Here is a 23,169-nt window from a genome sequence, read left to right as displayed (position 1 = left end):
GTGAGCAGCATTAAATGCGCAGCTACAGTTATTTCAAAATTTCCATATATAATACAACTGAAACTGAATATATATATTTTTAATGTAATATAAACAGTTGTTAGGTATCAGAGGGAACATTATTTTTTGCTGAAATACTCAAAGCACTCTTGAATTTTCTCAATTCAATTCCTCCCCTATAATTGAATTATTAAATGTACCCTGTCACACAGCAGGCTACATTTGGTAGTTTCACTGTTTTTCCTCCAAATATTTCTCTGGCGGAATAATATCAGGTTAGTCCGTGCCTATTTGATTTAGCACTGCAACAAATGACTAATCTTAAATGAATTTTTATTTTTTTGTTCCTAAATTGGTCTAATATGTATAAAATATCAGATGATTTTAATAAAGACGCACTGTCCAAGGTCAATCCCTCCACCCCGTCCAACCGTCCTGAATTGAGGCTGTAACTTCAAATGTTTGGAATATTCGGTTATTTTAATTTACTGATGAACTCATCATTTCCGACAGTTTCGTTGAGCTTGTGTTTTATATGAGCGCAGTATAAACTATGTCATAGAATTGCATTGTGTTTAAATCGTAAAGGTTATGAAATATGTTTTTGACAGGAGGGATTGTGTCTTATGGTGGTAGATCAACTTTACCGGCTCCCCTTGGCAATTCGAAATCTGCACTTAACTAGATTTAAAATGTTTCACATCATGTGGTGAACAGGGCGACCCAGGACAAGACCCCCGTTTTTTTTTATAATATCGCGAGAAGAGAGCGAAAGCCCCCCTCCTGAATGTGAGGTAGACGGCGAGCTGCGTGGGGGACTGGGGGTGTTCGCCTGATGTCATTTGGCAGAAAAGGAGGCTGAGCTAACGGTGAGCACAGGGGTGAAAAGCACAACAATAACCTTAAAGCATTACCGACCACTTTGGAACCTCAAACATCGCTTTTGGACAGACGAGCACTGAGTCCAGTCTCCTCGCCGCGGTCCGGAGAGGAAGAAGACGAAGTGGGAGTGAAGCTGGTCGGCTAGCGAACTGAAAGTACCAGATGCTATTCCAGCGGAGAGGGAGAACGGGCTCGAATAGGCAAGAGAGGGTGATGGGCTCTCGTTTTCCTGACGGGTAACAGCAGACCTTCGCTATAAACAAAGAGAAGGCAAAGTGAGGGGAACTTGCTTTGCTTCTTCTCCACCTTCGTCTGTGTGACATCCCGTGTGAAATGCTAACGCAGCCGTGGTCTCGGCCGTCGAGCAGCCTCTGGGCCGCAGCTCGGCTCACCGAGCCCGAATCTGGGAAATAGCTAGCTAGCTGTCTGCTAGCCGCCGCTGTACCCGATGCTGCTGCTGCGGCGGCGGCTGCCACACGGATCCATAGGACAACAAAAGCGGTTTAGGGCATTGGCGCTGAGTGAGCTATTGTTTGACCGCAGTGGACCACAGCGGGCATCTGAGATGTGACGCTTTTGTGTGTCGTCTTTGTAGCTGGAAGCTCTCCCTTGCTTGACGAGAAGGAGCTAACATTGCTGCAAAATGCACAGCCGAACCACAACAGCAGGCTCCTGCTGAGGGGGGCGAGGTTAGACTGATAACAGCACACCCTGTGTCTCCCAACCCTCCAGGTCTCATTTGGACAACGACCACCACATTTCCCCCGCGTCATTCACAGCTTTCTCAGCTGGCGATATGGATAAACTGACTATTATTTCAGGGTGCCTGTTTCTGGCTGCAGATATCTTTGCAATAGCCAGTATTGCAAATCCAGACTGGATCAACACTGGTGAATCAGCAGGTAAATGAAGCACACTGTTCAAAACCTCATTTCTGTATGTTTTTTGTTGTTGTCGTTGTTGCAGGATTGTCTCTGTCCCCCCACATTACAGGAGCACTTACCACCAGATAATCTCAGCAACAAAGATGTGTCCTATTTTATGGAGGGTTTTAATCGGCAGTTTCATCTTTTTCCCCCACACTGGTGTTTTCAGTATAGTTTTATTCTCTTTGTTCTTTACCATTGGCTGCGAGACTAAATCAGTAAATACTTTTTCCTAGCCTGACTTATGGTTCAATTATTTTATTCTCTCATGGATTTTAACATCTTTTCTCATTTTAGAGGTGGTGGGACATGTTGATAATTGCTCCCAAGTAATTTTGCAGATGTATTCAATAAAAACTGGTTAATCAATTAGGTAAATGTCCATTAGTAACCTTGCTTGATCAGTGACTTGAAAAGATTAAGTTATTGGTTTCTTTTTGATTGGCTGTAAGATGAAGCAACCTCTGCACTAAAGTTAAGCTGTAAGGTGTTGTTCTTGTTCCTGTAAGCAGTGATCACTTAAGTTTGGTGTGAAGTGTATGATATTGGTTGTCTCTTTTATTTGTGTCAGGCCTGAAAAAAAAAAATCACATTCTGGGTAGTGACAGACAGCTGCTTGTCTTTGTTCCTGCTGCAGGATGGCAGCTTAGTAACTGGGTCATGTAGGGTTCATGATCAACTAATACACATTTAGATTGCATTAGAGCCACAGAAATAAGCAATTTGTACAAAAGTAATTATGAGATGAAATTCAATAAGGGTTACAGTTCATGTCATTTGGCTGTATCAGCCTTGGAAATAATGCTTCTTACTTGTCTGGCTTTAATACTCTGTTGGTTCACATCTAAAGTGAAGTGCATGTCAGGTTCCCTCTACTATACACCTGTACTTCATGCACAGAGAGGTGAGCTTGCGCTATAGATAACCCCGTGTGATGTGATGTGCTCTGGAGAGTTGGTGTAGTACAGCGGCCAGCTTCCCTCTCACTGTCTCAGCTCTCAGTTCCTCATTGCTATGATGAGTGTGATGTGTCTGGATGCTTCCAGTGTGGGGTTTTGTCTCAGATGGTTTCATTACATGTGTAGGTGGAAGAACACACGCATTCAATTTGTGAGTGTACCAGCCATTAATTCTAACTTGAGTTGTTTTTTAAAAGCAGCTCCCTTGCTGAATTATGTATTTTTAGCTTGGACAGTAGCTTACAGTTTGTTCATCTTGATAAGGCACAAACAGCAAGGCCCTTAATATTAGATTATTTACTTAACGGGAAGTTGCATACAGCTTAGCTATTGAGCATGCCAACTGTATAAACGGTTATTTATGGCAGATATCGCAGCATTTTTGTATCTTTTACATGCACGTTTTAATGAATTTGCAATGATTTACAATTCTGTATAACACAGTAGGCAATCAAATTAATGTGAAGGGAACACAACATTCTGGGTGATATTCAGCATCATGTCAAATCACATCATTTACCAATCCCATGCTCCGTAATTTTATGACCTTCCCTTCTCTTTGTCAGTGCAGTAGGTCTGTTTTTAGCATGTTATTTTGACTTTCCAGACTGCTGGCCTACGCATGTTAAATGTGTCTTGTTTGAGCGCATGCCTATGTTTACGATCAACATGACACTAAATGTCTATACAAGTTATTATTAAGGAAGAGCCCGATGACTCCCCACATTGTATTGGGTCGCCTCTGGTTATCAGTGGAATTTGGCGCTTGAATTCTTGCCCTATTGGGAATTCAGTATGTTGTCTTTGTGCGCAGATATTCCCCGAGGAGGTTCGTAATGAAAGACAAACTCTGTTCATGATGAGGTGTGTGACTTTGGCCTCATATTTGTTGCTCTATTTTTTTGTGTGTGTATGTGTTTGTGAATTGATCAAGAAGTTAACAAGTACTTGAGCCGTTTCTTCTGATTGTCCACTTTCCATACAAGAGCCAAACCCCTGCAAGTGCTGCACACCTGAGGCAGGAAAACTAGTAGTCTTTGAACATAAAAGACAGACTGTGGATCATGACATTGTCCTCGCATCAGTGTGATATCCTCAGGCAATAACCGCTAGAGCTGATTTCCTGTGCTGAGCTTCAAGACAAAGCCATTGTTGGTGCAGACACTGTTATTCTCCAGAACTCTGCCGATGACTGCCCTCCATATTTGTCACTGAAGTCAGTGGCCTTGATGACCTCTAAAGCACTCTGTATATGCACATGCATGCACGCACACGCGCACACACACACACACACACACACACACGAAAACTGCTAAATCACATCCAAGTACAGACTGAATTCTCACTGCAGCTGTATCCAAGGCCAGAGACAGATTTTCACACATTTTCCTACTAAACCTGTCATTAGTATTTGTGGGGAAAATCATTGAATCAAAGATGCATAGTCGTTTTTGATGGAATGATTAATGAATTAATGCAGGAAGCATAAGTCATTATTTTAAACTGGAGCTGCATTTTATGTTGGGATTACGATAAGCATCCACTGTTACCAATTATGATCTCAGAAAGTTTTTACTTGATTATCACTATTATTGTTGCTGTTAGCGTAATGTTTGAAATTACATCGTGAGGCTTTAGTAAAACTAACAGCACTGCTTGTTAAAAGAGCCAAATTTATGTACAAAAGCAAAGAATATGAATGTAATATGGATCAGTGATGTGTTTCATGTAATGTTTGTCAAGATCCAGCACAAGCGATGGAATGAACTCTTAAGATTGGTACCATCATACCAATATGTGACCAGTTAATAACATCAATGTTGACACCAAAATCTGAAACTTCTTATCCTTTGTCCCATGGATCTTTTTTACTCTCAAGGGATTGCCACTTTAATGAGTGCTTTCTTCTTGAAACCAAACAAGAAGATGCTTGGGGTGGGAATTGCAGATACGATGTTATCAAGATACTTTGCCAATGATAATAATAGTATCAGGAAATACAGATGCAGGGATATTTGATAAATTGCAGGACAATTCAATTTGTAATAATGTCACAGTATCTGTGTAACCAAAGAAAGGAAGAAAAAAAAATACCCCTAAAAGGTAAAAACCTGGTGTTAGGTATTTATCAAACTGAGACAAATCAAGGAAAATAGTGTAGTCATATGTTGGGGCCTCTATTAACATACACACATTCAGTAATAAATATATTAATAGTAAGAAAAGTTGGTGGTGGTTGAATTATGTTACCATCTGTTTAAATAAATTTAATAAACTTATTACCAGTATAGTGTTAATGAGTTATTTTGATATATTACAGTAGCAGTATTTTGTCCCACCTCTAAAAGACATCATGAAATGCATCACAAACATGTAAAAGCAGTTTTAAGTGATGATGAATGTTAATGAAGTGTCGCACAGGCAAAAGTGTAGGGTGTTTTTTGTTTGTGTGTGTGTGTGTGTGTGTGTGTGTGTGTGTGTGTGTGTGTGTGTGTGTGTGTGTGTATATAATTTTATTTTTTAACTTTTGCAACTGTTGAGAAAGCAACAAGTAAGACAGACACCTCCACATGGGAGTTTGTGCTGTGTTGCAAATTATGAGATACAGAGGATACAATGAATATCAGGTCTGAGTAGTTTTAGTTTGGATATTGCAGTTGTGGTGATTCCCGATATTAGAAGAAATTGTAATTGTTTTTTGATCATTCAAATTTTAATTGGAAAGCATATTGAAATGATAAAGGTGAGGTTTTTGTAAAGATGTGACCCAAATGAAGATATGATTTGCAGGCTGGAATATCTCGACAGCACCACAATATTTCATGCATTACTGTTCTTTATTAAATACTGTACCTCCCATGATTTTGATATTGCACTTTTACACTTTTTAATACACAAGTAGATATTGTGTTTTTATTTCCAAACTGAGATGAATCAATCAAGTATTAATCATGTTTGAGCTGCAGCAATGAATGAATCAATAAGTTGATCGAAAGAAAATTAAACAACTAATTTTGTAGTCTGTTAATTATTTGAGTCTTCTTTTTTTCAGGCAGAAATTTCAATCTATTGCTGGTTCCGGACCATTAAACAATTCTGGATTTATGGCAGAAAATTAAGAATCATCAGATTAATTGATGATGAGAATAGTAATTGTTGTAGTCCTAAAATCCATATCTGGCTGTCAAATTCCTTATTGAATAAACTTGTGAATTGCTTGTATGGCACCACCTCTAGTCCTACAGTATCAAACCCTGCTGTTGCTTCAGCGTTGGATTCTTGTGCCGGCGATGCAGCGGGTTGTTCAACAGTTAAAAACCTTGAACCTTGTTACATGTATTTCAACACAGCTGCACATTCAGACTGTTATACAACCATTCTCCCTTTAATATTCAAATGCCAACATTTTCTTTTCAAACATGGCATTACCCTGAGATTACTCTACAAAGGGGTTCCATAGTATACAGCTGTTTCTCTTCATGTAAAGAAGAGCCTGCAATGTCGCCTTATTTGTATCTTCTCTTTGAATGTGAATAATGTTTGCATCACCAAGTCTAATTCAGATGTTCATTTTGCCCGGCTGGTTTTGGTTGAGGTGGTGCATGGACTGGTTAGATTTTGGAGTGTTGAGGAGCTCATTCTGACTGTCCTTTGAGCTGTGGGTGCAGGTAACATGAAGGGATGTTAGAATATGCAAAGTCATTTTCTTTGGCAGTCATTTAGCTAAGATGGGAACATGAGGTGGCTGATACTTAAACTGGTACTTAACCCCAAAAAGTGCCTTTCATATACGCACAAACAGCACTGTTTTGCCAGCGACATACAGTAATATATTTAACTTTAAGCTAATCGCGACCGACTCAGCAAAGCTGTCCGAAAACATCTATTTATGCCCCTCCTCTGAAGCTAAAACCTACCTGTTGCCCTTCAGGTTGTCACTGCCTTGAATGAACATTTTTGGCTGAATGTTTACAGTTACACTGAACTAGAACCATTGGTTAGTTTGTCTCAGCCCATATCAAAGTGCATGTAGATGTCTTAGCATACAGCCTGATAAAGAAGACATGGGTTATACTGGAGGTCCAGCTTGAGGGTTTTGTTGTCACAGTTTTGCTCTCAGTAGCGAGCAGTTGCTATTAGCCTCAAGCTAAAATTTGTGGCTGGCTCTGTCCTCTAAAAACAAGACATTTTGGGTGAAGTATCACTTTAACAGTGGACATGAATGCAGTCAGTATTTACCGAAATGCATGGGTTTACCTGAATCTATAGTTTGGATGTAATTATATGCGCTTCAGTACTCCTACAATGTAAAGTGGATCTGTGAAGCTTGCAGCACGATATGCAGCCGTTAGCTGTCTTAGCTTGCCTACTTGCCACCCACTGCAGTTCAGAGACCTTTTTGAGTCATCCCCTTACCCCCCCCCCCCCACACACACACACACACCCCCAGAGCTTACAAACAGCATCTCCCCCAATGCTTCGCTAATGACAGCATCACAATGCTGAAGATGAGCCGACACGGCCCTCGTTTCCTCTCATTTGGACTGAGACATGGTGAGAGAAATGTTTTGATCATTCTGAGTACACAATTGACTGCAGGATATCAGGGCATGATGGGAGTGTGAACGCATCCTCAAAATGGAGAATTGTACCATTTTGTCTGTAAATGAGAGATGGCGGAATTGTGTGAGATTAGATTGCAAACTAAACACAGTCAATTTTGTTCATCCCACTTTCTTGCAGATTAAAGCTGCGTTCATAACACTTGTATTATGCCCTGTGAATATTTAAGACGAATTGAACCCCCAGCTCTGAGCTGAAGTCCACCCATTGCATGATGTTGGAAAAAGCTTCAAAGGGTGGACAGGTGTCACAACGGGCCGGGAGATGGGTGTGTACATGGTCCAGGCAGACAGTCACTACTTAAGGGGTAGAGGGCTTTTCCCCATCAGAATCGCATAAGGTAAGCATGTCATTTCAAGCAGTTGCTCCAGCCCCAGCAGTGTGCTGTCCCCTCTCATCATGCGATGTGTTCCGATACTCTGAGCAGCCTGTTTATATTTCACATGAGATGCGGTGGAACAAAAATTGGCAATCACCTCCCTGGTCCAGAAGCCTCAGTTGTGTTGTAAGAGAGCATTCAAAAGTACAGTAGCCAATAAAATAGTGTAATGTACATGATGTCTTGTTCAGAATAGTTTTTAAAACAAGCACTGACCCATGATCAGAGAAACAATTGTTGCTGCAGAGCCAGTTGGAGGCAGCTAAAACACATCCCTCCTGTCCAGAGAGTGGGGCTGTGGATGTTTTTAAAAGAGGGGTTCGAAGGCATTTGGTAGGTTAAGTAGTTCTATAACCACCTTTAGTAATGTCCCATCCCAATGTTCCAGCCTGTGGAGGGCCGCTGCTGTGCACATTTATAACACAATATAGACAATTCCAATCCTGAAGCTCCCAGGAAAGAGAGATGGGAGTACCACTGCTCCTTCGCGCTACAGTGACTCACTATCACCCCTTGAGGAGTAGAGTCATATTACCAGACAATCTGGACTGGTGCTAGCCTGTTCGAACTAAAATCTTCCCCTTGATCTCAAGTTTTTGTTTGTTTCTTATTCATATCCCGTGGCATGGTTGGATTATTTCTCTGGCTTGCTGCTTGTGAATGCTCTGTTCTGTATTTATAATTTATTATGTACTGAACTGTGACATCCTTTTTCAGTACTGGGAGAGAGGCAGGGCAAATGTGACGATACTAAACATTCCAAACCAATCCTTGCGGATTTGCCACAGGATGGTCATGTTTATGATCATTTTCATTCATTTTTTATAGTACAGAATGTTGAGCTTTACAGTGAGGTTGTGTTTCTATTAAAGCTGTCACATGGAGTATTGTCTTCCACATTTAAAACAAAAACATGCCCAGCCAACCCTCCATTGTTGTTAGACTATCATTTTAGTTTAAGCCATTTGTGTGTGCCTGCTTGTTGCATGGTTACCTGTGTCTTCGTACCATTGCGTGCCTTCCTCCTGTATGGAAAGAATCCCACCAGAGCCAGTGAAACAGCAGGAGACCAGGGCTTTCAGGGGAAATGATCATAAAACGGTGCCATTATCTTTAGTGGTCAGACTTATGTCTATGTTCTCCTGTTCTCAGTTTGCTTCTATCACCTCCTGTTCCTCAGTTTGTTCAAGGTTACTCTGTAAAATCAGGAACAGGCTGCCTGTAAGCTATTCAGGTGCCATTTTTGTCCAGGGCCATGACCTCCATTTTTTTCCTACTGTCATTGCATAAGCGCAGTGAGAATTACCGGCGCAGTAAGATGGGAGATGCAATTAAATTCAAGACAGAAAATGTTCCTTTTAGTTCATCCTTGTCTGTAGTCACATTTGTGTGCCAGCGTTGCCATTTGTTGGTTCTAGAAGCCAGGTTTTTAATCTCTATAGCCCAAACTAAACAGTGGATACAAAGACATCAGCGCTTACCTTTGAACTACTGGCATTGTTTGTGTGTGCTGAGGAGCCTTGAGTTTGTGTTCCAGTAAAAGCAAGGCTTTCACTGGGTGTTATAAAGGGGACAGGATTTCCTCTCGACAGCCGGATCCCACCACACCCCCCCAGGACAAGAACAAATTTTTAACAGAGGCTTTGCTTTTCTCTCAGGATTCAAGTGGTTTTGACTTGACACATTTGCTTACAGCATCATATATTTATTATGTACATAGAACACCTATAACAAAAGTGAATTCAGGTGCTAGACAGAACAAGTATAACAGGCTTGACCTTTTGAAATTCCAGCTTCTTGTTTCATGCACATGTCCGCCCACCTGCTGTGCCACTGTTGAACTTTTTTTTTTTTTTTTTTTTTTTTTTGATGTCGCCCACACAGGCCTGCCGTTTCAATTAACAGGTTATTTTGTGGTCAGTGGACTGAGTGTGCACCACTTGTACTCATTATTTTTCTTCAGGCTATGCCTTGGATGCTTTCTGTCCGTATAAGGAGAAAATAAACTGGATTTACCTCATAGATAGACAATTGCAAACTTATGTTTACCGTTGTGAGGGTTATTAGTGTCTGGGTAGTGTTCATTATGAAAACGGCACTCTTTGACTTGGGCGTATTGCTTCAGGTAAAGAACATGCCAGAACACTGCACATTAATGTCTCATATATTACTCAGTCTCCCAGGTACTACTACATATTTGCTGCATGACATTGTAATGAACAATTATTCAGGTTAATCTTTAGTATCTTTAACTCTGTGTCTTTGCCAGATCTTAATATGTTGACATCTCTGCCAGAAAGATAGAAATTGAGTGAGGTGCATTTTTTTCTTCCCCTCAGTTGTAAGTCTGAACGTATTTGTCGGTTCTTTTAGAAGTATAAGCATAGATGGCAGCTCACCTGCCATTTAAAAAAAAAACAACAACAACAACCAAAAAACATCACACTGCATCATCCAAATGTGCACAACTAATTTTTAAAATGGAGACCTCCTTTCTCCTGCAGTCAGTAGCTCCTACTCCTCGTTTCATTACCTTCGACCTGTGAGCAGAAAGGACCTGAGTGATGCGAGGCGGTTTTGCTTACTCATGTAGAAACTCCCCTTGAGGATGCGCACTAATTGAATAACATCCCACCAGAGTGGCTGCACCACTGAAGCAGGCCCTGACACTTGGGCTCTGTCAGAGCTCTGCTCATAGCTCCATCTCTGGCAGGAATTCATTTGTCTTCCTGTCTGATCAGTGATGGACAAGGACAGCAGAATGTCAAGCTATGCTGTGTTTTCTGATAATGGATGTGCAGGCCCGTGAATTATGAAACCCAGAGGACGGAGGAAGAGTCGAAGAGTTGTTGGTGATAGTCAAGCAGGGTAGGCTTGGACAGAACCATCGAGTCATAAAAGTTGCTGACTAATATTAATGCAACTTTTTATAGGCTGTATCTGTTCTAGGAGTCATACCTGCATGGGACTGATTGGCAGGATTGATTTGATTGTCTAGCTTGTGGAAGAGTAAGAGAAATGTGTGCCGCTGGTATAATTGAGTCCAACTCACACACACTCAGACATAGACAAACGCACACACACACACACACACACACACACACACACACACACCACCCGCTATGAGTCCGCTGTGAGTCTGTGACAAATTAAAGCAGCGTCTCTAACTTTTTCCATTCCCTCTACTTCGCCTTGTTCCTGGTTTGCTTTGTCCTCAGCTAAGCAGCTACAAATTTATCCTTCCTCCCAGGACCTTGTCAGTCATTCAGACACTAATTCCATCAAACTTAAGCTGCCCACCTTCAGGATGAGTCCATACATCCTTTATTTTATTTATTTATTTATTATTTGCTCTCATTGTTTTTAACTTCACTATTGTTTGTTTGTTTTTTATCTCAAGCTGCTGGCCTTTATAGCAGGGCTGCTCAAAGGCACCAATATAATAATAACATGCTCAAGAATACAAAAAAAAACATTAAATATACAGTAAAACATTTTTTGTGAGGTAAAATGCTCTTTGAATATGTAGGATCAATTATACTTTTTTTTTTTTTTTTTAATTTGATCAGGGAGCAGAGTGACATGCACTGGGAGTTAAACAATGAATTTTTCAGTTTGATTTTTCAGGAATTGTATCAGTCCTGGTATGAACTGGAATTTTTTGGTCTTTATGTTTCGCCCTACAGCAGCCAGCATCCTGGAGAAGCACTGTCATGTTTTTATTGAAAACCTGTATAAGATCTTCAGTGATATTAATTAAGGTAACTTGGCCTGTTAGCTTTAGAGTGTCGATGAACTCTCGTCAGCTTGCTTCTGGTGCACTTGTGTCCAAATTAAAAGAGGATTTAACCTTTACATAAGATAATCCACGCAATAATCTTGGCACACGTTGTTCATGCTCAGTCATTTAGTTGATATGCAGTTTATCAATAGGGTTCCATTAAATTCTTATAGTTTAAAGTTCTCATCACATTTACTACTGTGGGGGGTCAGACTCAGCAAAATATCACATTTACGGGGTTTTGTGTTCATGTCAATTCAACCTTTTTGTGCTTTGATTCTGTTGCTCTTGCCACCAGCTGATGCGTGTATCAGAAATATTGAGAGTGATGTGTATGCTTTTAATATCCAAATGTCTGACCTTTTTCATAGGCCAACAACATGCCCATAAATATCCTGTGCTCTCGTTCTTGACTTGATTATTTGAAATCACTAATATTCCACATTTCTTCCTGCAGGTGCCCTTACAGTCGGACTAGTACGGCAATGTCAGACCATCCACGGACGAGATCGGACCTGTATCCCACCGCGGCTGCCCCCCGAGTGGGTCACCACACTCTTCTTTATTATCATGGGCATCATCTCCCTCACAGTTACCTGCGGACTGCTTGTGGCATCACACTGGCGCAGAGAAGCCACCAAATACGCCCGCTGGATCGCCTTTACTGGCAGTACGTGAGCAAGACAATGACATTCACATTGAATAGGTTTGCTTCAATAGATTTGCCCTCAGCACATTGTCCCAGGAGCTTTCTTGCTCTTCGGATCCGTCTCATTGCATCTGCCACTACACAGCCTTTACTACGTTAGTGTATTCCTATACGTAGTAGCCTCAGGTGTGGAAATGTAAGGGAGGAGGCGTGAAAATCTTTGTTCATCTCATTAATGCACTGCTTATCTAGATGCATAGATAATTAGTATTTGTGGTGTTTTTTTTGTCTAGGCACATAAACCTTTTGTGGCTATGCACAAGAAATCAGCACGTTGGTGACGTGAGAACCTGTGTGTGTTTGTTTGTGCCTTTGCACAAATGTCTTTGAGGTTTTTTTTCTTTGCAACTCATGTTCTTATTCTTGTTCCTCTTCACCACTAAACTCGCTCCCTGAAGCTGAATTTATTGAGAAACCCAGTTCTTCTGTTACCTGAGTGGGTGCCTTGTAAGCTGCTGTGTTTCTCTTGTGTTTTCTCTCGTTGTTGACCTGAACATGGCCACTCTTCTTTTTTTTTCTCCCCCAAACACTATTTTTCTGTATAGATGTACCTCTGCTATCCGTCTCTTGCACCGTGGCTGGGCTGGTTTCGTAAGGCTGTGTGGGATGTTGGTGTTTGATTGATTGGTTGGTTAGTTAAGGGAATAGAGACCCTCTATCATCAGCACAGATGAGCAGTGGCACAGCCTGTGAAACCACAATGCTCTGTATTATGGTTCAAACGCCAGGTGCGGTTCATGACACCATGACCTTTTTTAACAAACACCCACCGCTGTCTTCACATGTTTTGTGTTTTCAAATACAGGTTTTGTAACTTCTCCTAATAACATACTAATACTCAGTGACTCATCACATTATAAAATCCTAGACCCCCCCCCCCCCCAACCCAACTGCCTGTCCAGTTAGCTGAAATCTGTGTCACAAGCTAAATTTGGAAGTGTTTGAGTCATTGTTTAAAATCACACTCTTGGCCAAGTAAGGTAGTTGCCATGGTAACTGTGAGCAGTTGTCACCCTTGTCCCCCTGCTTTGCTGCTGCTGGCCATATCAGACAAGAGGTGTATTATTAGTACAGACTTTCCTTAACGGCTTTAAAGCATATAATGATTACCACTTTAAAAGAGGAAATAAGGTGAGATGGGTGTAAAATAGTACAGCAAGAAATGTCGTAACAGAGGGGGGAGGTTGTTAATATAGCCTTATTCTGTTTTTAGAACCTATTAGCTGACACTTTTCTGCACCTATGGCCATTCTGTTCTCCTTGAGCTTGTTTCAAATGGAAGATAGAGATGAAAAGGCAGAATTTGTTCTTTTGATGTTACGATACTTCAGTTGTGTGATGGTGAACATCCCACCTCTCGGCATAGTACATTATTAGAGGCTGTTGGCCCTGCAGGGGAGAACGTGGGAGACAGGAAATGGGTTGGGGGCACAAAAGATCAGTGTTTACACTTTAGAGGACTTCATAGACAAAACTGAGAATGATATTCATACGAATGTTGTGTTTCTATTATTCAGCTGGAAAAAAGAATTTTTGAGTAATCTTTACTTCCTTCTTGTAGGGATGGGATCGGTTGAAAATTCATCTATAGATAATGTGTTTTTTGTTGATTTCATATATATATATATAGATAGATAGATAGATAGATAGATAGATAGATAGATAGATACACATACATATATATACATACATACATACAAACACACGCACATATATATATATATATATATATATATATATACACACACACACACACACACTCAAAATTCAATTAAAGGTCATGTATACCACCTTGCTGCTCGATGCACTTAGTCCTGCGAACTTGTGTTTTAAGAAGGGTTGACAAAGGAGAGCTGCGTGAATAATCATGTTTGTTGAGGTCAGGAACTGAAAGTCTTAGTGAGAGATGGATGCCAATGTAAAGACCCTAGTGGAAGGGGTGAGAGGTAGAATAAAGTTAATTTGGTACCAAGGAGACTCGGGTGATTCATTTGGGGCAAACAGGTGATGAAGGCTGGGAGAAGGTGGCCAGTCTCTCCAGAAGTTTCACTGGCTCCAGGCCACAAGTACCTGAAAGGACAGCGTTGTATGTCCAGCACAGGCTGCCTCTGTGTCTCAAACCAACGCCAGACGTGTTTCCCTAAGGTGTGACGGCCATCAGTGGGAGGAGAGTGTGACTAATGTGCTAACAATACATTAACTGTAACTGCTCAACATAAACTTTGAAACTCATAAGAAGCATGTAATGCCGATATCAGCATTCAGTTGCCGGTATGATGCAATTTTTTAACTTGACTCAGGTCCCAGAGGCACCCAGCTGGTTGGGGGGGGGCGACGACCTATGTTGCCATGGGAAAAATGTTGAGATTCATTTGTGCTCAGATGCTTTAATGTCTGTCATATTTAGAGGAGACAGAGCAAAAAGAACAAGCTCATCAGTTCAGGAAAAATGTGACGTTCACTGAGCAAAAATAATTATCATATTTGAAATATGTTTAAGTTTTACTTTCGTGATTCCCGACAATATTCAGCTGGAGAGAAATGTTGGGCATCTTGCAGTTTGGGGCTTTTCAACTTGAATTTCATCAGTTTATTAATCTGTTAAACAGGGATGAGAATCAGAATCATTTCTCGTGATGATCAACATTGTGGACATCCAGGCTTATCACTTATTTTTATCAACAGCTATCTGACTGTAGCTCCTCACAGGAAAATGATGTCATGTGTCTACTCCATGGAAATGAGTCATGACTCCTCCATAGTTAATGGAGTGGCTAATAATCAGCCACCTGCTGTAATTTTCCCCTCGCTTAAAAAAAAAAAAAACTTTCCCACAATGTTGAGTGTGGTTGATGAGGAGCATCGCGCTTGTGAACAACACATAAGTTATTATCATCTCATGATGGCTGTAGTTAATACTACACATCATGTCATTATATGACAGGACTTTTATGGAGGTAAAACACAGATGGAACACACCTGTAACGTTTCCTGTCAAACCCATTGCATTAATATCAGGTGGGAGACGGTCTTGGTAATCATACATTCCTCCACGGTTAATTTTTGTTGTCTTGCATGTATGGTGAGAACAGTGATACATTAAATAAATATATGTTCCTATTTAAGATAACCTCTGCCAGTAAGATAGTTGACCGTTAAGTTACAGCAGATCAGAAGCGAGATGTACCTGCTGCACTATAATATCATGGTTTGTTTCAGATGAGGAAAAAAAAGGTCCATATTGTGATTTTTACCATCATTTGTAAGAATCTCCCACTCAGTTATGCTGCATCCACAAGATAGTCGAAGGAGAATTGCACTTTGCATATCTTTTGCTAGTTTGAAAAAAGATCTAAAAGAGTTATGTTACGACTGGTAGCAGAGCTCGTCATGGAGAATGTCCTAAAAGTCAAATGCTGTGTTTCATTGATGATACTAACATTTTTTTGACGGCTTCGCACAGTTTGTCCATTCTCCTCACAGCCGCTGATCTGGGATTCACAAGTTGTGCAATTAAATTAAATCATCTGTATAACCTTTCTGCGTGTTATATAAGTGGACTCAGAGCTGCTCGAAGAGCCTTTTGCAACCAAAAAAAAAAAAAATTTGGAACGGAAAGAAAGGAAGCTGGTCTAATTAGTGACAACTTTCAATCACAGAAACCTACTTCCTGGACCGCCCGATAAAGATGCTCTAATGACTTCACCCCTAACGTCAGCTTTGCTCTGCAGCCGCGAACAAACCTGACACTGTGGGAGTTCTATATCACAGTGTGCTCCCTGTTTATCCAGGTATAAGCTAATTGATCCCAGAAGGGTTGTAACAGTTTTCTGGCCTCTGTAGTTGGTATGTTCACAGAAACACAAATCTGTTCACATGTTTTATCCCTTCACCCCCCCCCCCCCAAAAAAAAATTACCCACAAACAACGTGCCTTGAGCTTATAGAGACTTTTTCAGTGCTGCATCACTTCATTTCAGAAAGCAGGAAGAGACAGTAATGTATAATTAGCTTGAAGCTAATGGTGTCTCATGTCCATTTATAGTCTCAAGGGAATTGTCCAGTATAATCCAGGGCATCTTCTTAATCACGCCATATGCTTGGTCATCTATTAACATCTTGATGTGAGCTAAAAACAAACAATAACCCTTTTGAACAAGCACTGAGCTGAAAGGACTTGTGTTCCTCGTGAGACGGAATTATTTTGAATACTTGAAGGCACACCTGAAGATTGCAGACCTCAGCAAAGTTTATGTGAAATTAAAAAATGTTGTTTTTTGTTTTTTGTCTTTTTGCAATAATCCATCCCTAAATGTCGTTTTGTGTGGTGGGATAGTTCGTTTTGATAATCCCGCCGACAAACAGCTCTGAGAACCTCTTTGCTGAAAGCAGCATGGTTTGGTTATAAATGGCAATACTTTATACTGACTCACTTGGTCTTAGGGCACAGACGTGTACAAGCACGAAGCTGATTCCAAATGCACAAAAATAATAAAGACAAAATATGAATGCCTAGAGAGGGAACTGGACTGTTGACTGGCAGCTCAGCATGTCCTGCTTGCCTGCTAGGGTGGCAACGGTATTGTATTTTTTTTTTTGCATAAAGTCCTTAAAGTATGTCTTTAGTGTAACATCGAGAGGCAGTCAGATGTAGGAATCGACATCGGTCTGCTTCTTAATGCTCGCTTTTTTTTTTTTTTTGGTAATATATTCTATTTTGGGATGTGACTTAACGGTGCCTGTTCAAAAGCTTCACATTTGATTACTGATCCTCGGCTCTAAGCTCAAAAGAGAGGAACTTCAAATTGTTAATTAGCCTGAGGTGGTTTGCAGAGTGTATTTATAGTTTGTGGAGAAACATTTACTGAGACTAAAGCTGCTCTGAGGTAGTGTGGAAAAAAATACAGCATATTTGTGTTGTGCATAAGGATAGGACTTGATAACGATTTGTTTTTATCCATAGATAATTGTCTAAAACCACATATAAGCTTGAATTTACAGACTTGAAAGCTGAACATTTGAGCATGGAGAATCGCTGCCTTCAGGTGCTAACAGAAATATTGTGATCTGTTGGTGTAAATACATGAACAACAGTACAGAACGGCAAACAAAACAGGCTGAAGGAGAAAAGAGCATATATTTGACCTACATTGATCAGATCTTGTCTGCTTGTAGCGTTAAATCATTCATTACCATAGCAACCATGTACACCCAGGCTGCACACCTATGGTCTACAATTGTCTGAGCTGGCCGGAATATTTTAATTGAATTGTGTTAGTTCATGTTTGTGAAATTACTGAGACTACTGTTGCAGTATTGATGTTGGTGTTCATTATTTTATGATACTCTTGAGTCTCCGTCTTTGCCACCAAACACGAGGCATATACACGTCGCTCACTGTTCCAGATTATGAATGGCCTTTGTATAGCTGCTACCGCAAAGACACAATTGTGTAGCTCTAATGAAATCGCTAAAATTAAATTCCATATGAGTCTTCTCATGGCTCATTTCTTTTCATTGTGTGGAGAACTAAAGTGAAGGTTAAACCCTTATTTCTGTCTGGTTTACATGTGGGGTTCGGATATGCTAATAGTTAAATTCATTGTCATTTAATTGTGCAAATGACTAATTTAATGTCCTGTTCCTTCTTTGCAGTGATCCTGTTCTGCATGGCGGCGCTCATCTTCCCCATAGGCTTCTATATAAACGAGGTGGGGGGCCAGCCGTACAAACTGCCCAACAACACGGTGGTGGGCTCCTCGTACGTGCTCTTCGTCCTCTCCATCTTCTTTACTATAGTCGGACTGCTGTTTGCAGGCAAAGTTTGCCTCCCAGGCTGAGAACTCCACCATGCCTGCCTCTGGACTGACATGAGAGGCTCTGAAAAATTCATGGGATTTACAAAACACACAATGACTGAAAATAAAGAAACAACAAACTCTGGCCAGAAGTCTGAAACAGGCTAGTCTCTGACAATGTGTCAAGAGACCGCAGCACCATGACGTACCATGAACTGCTAAAAGATGAAAACGAATAAATGAACAAAACACTAAGGGGGATATGGGCACAAGGGGAGAGGAGAGGAGAGAGAGAGGGAGAGAGGGAGAGAGAGAGAGAGAGAGAGAGAGCTGGGGGGGCAGCTGTTGCTGCCTCTGCCACTGTTGATTTAAAATATGGCCGTCTCTCTGTTGTTGTTCTGTTGGAAAGGGTGCTTGATGTGCCGCTGTCATGGCAACAGCAGGCTTAATGCTGGCACACAGTTCTTGAGGACCACTAAAGCCCTCGATTTGACTCCCAGCCGCCCGCCCCACCGCCCTCAGCACACATCTGCAACGTCACAACCGCTCTTGTTGCTATTTTTGGCCTCTTTGCTATTTCAGTTGTGTGTTTTTCTGTTGTACAATTTTGTTTCTTTTTCTTTTCTTTTTCCATACTTTTTTAACCCCCACCCCTCCCAGTCACATTTCCAATGAAGTAGTTAGAGTGAAAATGAGGTTGTTGAGGCAAGGGTGGTGGTGGTGTTGGGGGGGGGGGGGGGGGGGTTGTCTGCTGGCTTGGCTGCAGAGTGGAGCGTAAGCTTACCTGTCACACGACCCCAGGTGTGTCGGGGACGTAGCTGTCGCTCCACCTGTCTGAGCTGATGCTCGGGCCGCTGAGGATGTGAGGAGGGTGCAGGTGGGCCGCCGCTCTGTCTCCAGCCAGCTGCAGACCAGTAGCAAGGAAGGGGGGTGACCTCCCCGAGCTGTGATCCTAGAACAGGAGGTCGTAGAGGAGAATGCCACTCAAGACTCTGCAGTGTGTTATTTATATCTTCTACTACAACAGCAGAAGTAGTATCAGACTATAGACGGCTGTTTTAAAACCATCACACTCATCTTAGAGCCAGGAAGTAGAATTCAGAGAACATTCATCATATTTCTAGATCACTGTGCTGTCACAGGAGGGTTAGTTGAACTCTTATGCTGTTAACAGAGTATTAACATCTCAGCAAAGGCTGGTGTCGCATGAGGTATGAAAATAACATAAGCTGAATATTGATGGTATTCTCCTTTTTAATGTTTGGACAGGAAACGAGCAAGTCAGGAGCATTTTTGTCTTGTTTAATACGGCGATGAAAGCATGGGGACTGCAGGTCAGGTCCAGGCACGGGGCTGTGCCTCTGTGTACTGCTCTTGAGGTTTGTGAATGTAAAACACACACACACACGCGACACACACTTAGATCCATGTATTACAGCTGCATCATTGAATTGCATTTGGCCGGTGATAAATGACCGAACCCAAGGTCATGTATTCATGTGATCACTGCATCTTATCATCTTCTTGTAAAAAAACAAAACAAAACAAAAAAACCTTGAACGAAATCCCATATTTACTTTATATGTTCCACTCACTTGGCTCTTCCAGTCCGTTCCAGCAGTCCAATACAGCAGCTCTGCCATGAAGTCTTTTTGTTGATAGAAAGACAGTTCTACTTCATCACTGAGGTTGTAGTGGACACTGGTGTGCTGGACTCCATTATATTGAAGGTAAAATTCCGTCCCTATTGTATGTAAGTGGATGACCAAGACATTAGAACACCCTAACGCAGCGCTGCCCACTTAGCACGTACAATCTTAATAATAAAGTTAGGTTAAGTGAGGCCAGTCAAAACTGATAATTATTTTTGTGAAGTCAGAGTTCATGTATTGGATCATATCAGACTGTATGGCGTATAAAGGTGCTTATAAAAGAGAAATGTAAATAATCATAAATACAAAATGTACAGTTATCAGAATGAACATAAATGTTTATTAGGGCTGAACAATTCTATTCGAAATGGCAATATTACCTGTTGCACTTCTCAGATGGTAGGAAGGGTGCAGTATTTGTTAACCTGTGTATTAGAATACCGTTTGAAAGAGATGCCGACACTTCATCCTGTACAGAGTTCAGATAACCTCTTTCTGACACTGATGCCAACGACTGTCACTCCATGAACATGTAATTGGCTTTTCAATTAAATAATGTGCGCAAAACATATCTTAGTTAGACATTTCAAGACTGTGCAATCCTGTAGATAGGTTTGAAAATCCTCTTTTGTAAATTCTGAGCAAAAATTTGGTTTCTAGATCTTTTATTTATTATTATTATTATTATTATTTAGTTCTTTAAAGATAACCAGAGCTGAAGTCGGTCTGCTGCAGATGACTATAAACTATATTAAAATATAAATTAAACTAAATTTCTTCACTGAAAACTAAAAAACAGGTTGTACTTTCAGTAAACTGTTACAAAAGAACAACAATAACAACAAAAACCAGGAACCTTCAAGCTGGAATAAAAATATTCTTTCAAGACAAAACAATTGAACTCTTTTATCAACAAAAGCTGCTGTCCAAGACTGTCAGGTGACAATTCATGCTAGTGTTACATCTCCAGCAACATATCAGCATATCACATGTAGTCTCGTCACGACAACCTTCTATCACACTTTTCTGCTGCAAAGTGTGTACGTGTGTGTGTTGCATCTCACTCACAGAGCTCAATCGCTTCACAAGTGTTTGTTTTTCCGTATTTTCCCGCTCAGCTTTCCTCACTGGCGCCCTGATGTATACTGCTAGCTATCTACCCTGCAGTGCCCTGTCTCGGCTGGTTCAGTATTGTGCCATGACCTGTTTTTGTTTAATAATGTACAGACACAACAGGCAGGATTTCTGTATTAGGAAGCACTGTGCATTCAACAGTATAGATAACAGAAATAGTTGCACCACAAATGTATAAAAAGAGAACTTCTTACCTCATTGTTTTTTGTTGCTATTTTTTTTTTTGAATGGTGGCAGTGTGTGCCCTCTAATTTGTCTCTTGCCTTGATCAGATGTCTACACATAAAGCCTATGATCATAGGAAATTATTTATCACTGAATAAAAAGAAGAAAATGGGTATGTGTGACTGACACACGGTGAGTTATTGTGCTTATTTAAGGAGGATTCCGCATCCGACAGCGGTAATTCTGTTTCAAGACGCTTTCTCTGTGTGACCTATTAGCCTTTTTCATTTTACATTTGTAATTCCAGAGAAACCCCGCACGCACCACCCAGCATGCATCAGCTCAGGCTGTCTGTGGTCATTTGGATTCTCACGCCTTCAACGTACCTATCGGCTGATACCGACCTAGGATACAGTATTTATAGGTTCCAAATGTATTTCCTCCCAATCTCGTGACGATGTCATCATCGAATGACCTCTCTTGGTCAGAGATAACGGAGTTAACCAAGAGGTAGCAGGCTTCTGGTTTCAGGCCTAGTAAATTCCGTGGTAATTGGTGTATAGGCTTGCATACTCCTGCATCTTTAATCAGTATCGGACTCAGGATCCAATCAGTTAGAGGCTGTAACCTCCACCTCCTCTGGGAACCTTGTTAAGAACAGAACGCCGAGTGCTTCAGTATTGATAAATATGAAAGCCTGTTTCTGACAGTTGATAAAAATAAAAATGTTTTAAAAATAAACCTTGATGTAATGAAAAAAAAAGTCTAGGAACTGGATATTAATTTTGAGATCGAAATTCATATTTAAGAGGAAAAAGTCAAAATGATGAGATACAATGTGTGTATGACTCACCATTTTGACTTTGTATCTCACAACCATGACTTACCACGGGTTTCTTTTTTTTTTTCCCACACCAAGGCTGATTTTTAATCTTTGTTTTATTCAACTGTCAGAAATAGGCTTCCTGCTCGAGAGAGAGAACTGTTTCATTTTCTCATTCATCTTCAAGTGTGTATTGTCAGTGGCATCTGGCCTAAATCAACCCATTCTTTGTGGTTGTCATGGTCATTGTAATGCTTTTAATTTCACCCACCAATGTTTTTATTCCTGCAGAATACCTCATACCGCTTTTCACAGACAGATTAATGGATCATCCTAGCATATCACAAGGCACCACAGATGAGAGAGGTGTTAGTTTGTGACTTTGAAAATCTACTCGGAGGATCGTTTTGACCTTGTTTGATTGCCAAAAGGATTTGATTTGCTGCTATAAAAAAAGCCATCTGTCTTCATATAGTCTGTGGCAGCGTCTGGCTTTAATTTTCATTGCAACACAACCTTCAAAAGCTCAAGTTTTTCCAGCTAATTAAAAAAAAGTGTCCTTACTCAAAGTTTTCAATAGATTTGAAAGGAAAAGCAAGCTTAGCCCTGTGGCTATATTGCATAGCACTGTGCTGTTTTGTTTTTATAGCTAAGCTAGCTAGCTGCTAGCTGTATAGCTGCTTGTTTTCCATACAAAAATAATAGTGGTACAAGTTGTTGCTTCTTACTTTTCAAGAAAGCAAATTTTACAACATTTTTAGCTATAAAATACTTAGGAAACCTGTTTGAAGCCTTCAGCTGAAAAAACATTTAATTCTCAGTTGTCTTTTGAAGCTGTCACATTTTAATTCAGGGGATACCAAAGTTGGGGTTTATCAGGAAATCAAAAAACACATTTTAAAGCCCTTCATTTTTTCCATCAATTAACAATAACAAGGGAATTTAAATCAATTTAAATCTGACTTTCTTTGGACATTGCTGGCCAGTCAATCAGGGAACCCTATTTTCATTTATAAGCTCAAGATCCTTCCATCTCAGGATTTCTCTCATGTGGAAGTAAAGTGTTATTTCGTTTGTACATCATTCTCTCACTTGTGGTGTGCAGCTGAGATCCAACAGGGTGACTTGTCTTAGGACTCCTCCATTAGCCCCTCATTGACCTGTGAGTGGGGAGCTGAACATGAGCTGTGTTTCCATTTAGGATCTCAGAAGGTCGCACTGACAGGGCTGCCTCACCGAAATTGGCCACCTACTTTTTAAGGTAGGATGCAGGAAGACAGATGTCAAGCAAACGTCCAAATTTAACCGTCAGACAAACGCTATTTACAGCTTGAATTGA

General features: G+C 40.7%; 1 protein-coding gene across 2 annotated transcripts; it reads left to right on the top strand.

Annotated features, from left to right (window-relative positions):
- Window positions 1-776: 776 nt before the first annotated feature.
- Window positions 777-21,213, top strand: mosmoa (modulator of smoothened a). 2 transcript variants are annotated; one of them, XM_086185697.1, is made up of 4 exons: window positions 798-869; window positions 1,615-1,784; window positions 12,008-12,220; window positions 17,914-21,213. In XM_086185697.1, the coding sequence occupies exons 2-4, from the start codon at window positions 1,679-1,681 to the stop codon at window positions 18,096-18,098; spliced, it is 504 nt and encodes a 167-aa protein (XP_086041823.1). In that variant the 5' UTR covers window positions 798-869; window positions 1,615-1,678; the 3' UTR covers window positions 18,099-21,213. The 2 variants fall into 2 exon arrangements, with proteins under 2 accessions (XP_086041822.1, XP_086041823.1); XM_086185696.1 differs by having other exon boundaries at window positions 777-1,784.
- The last annotated feature ends 1,956 nt before the right edge of the window (window positions 21,214-23,169 follow it).

This window comes from Aulostomus chinensis, chromosome 18 (genome assembly GCF_037954235.1).
Source record: "Aulostomus chinensis isolate RoL2024-O1b breed Wild chromosome 18, RoL_Achi_v1.0, whole genome shotgun sequence".
Classification (NCBI taxonomy): Eukaryota; Metazoa; Chordata; class Actinopteri; order Syngnathiformes; family Aulostomidae; genus Aulostomus; species Aulostomus chinensis.
This window is presented reverse-complemented; position numbering and strand designations above follow the sequence as displayed.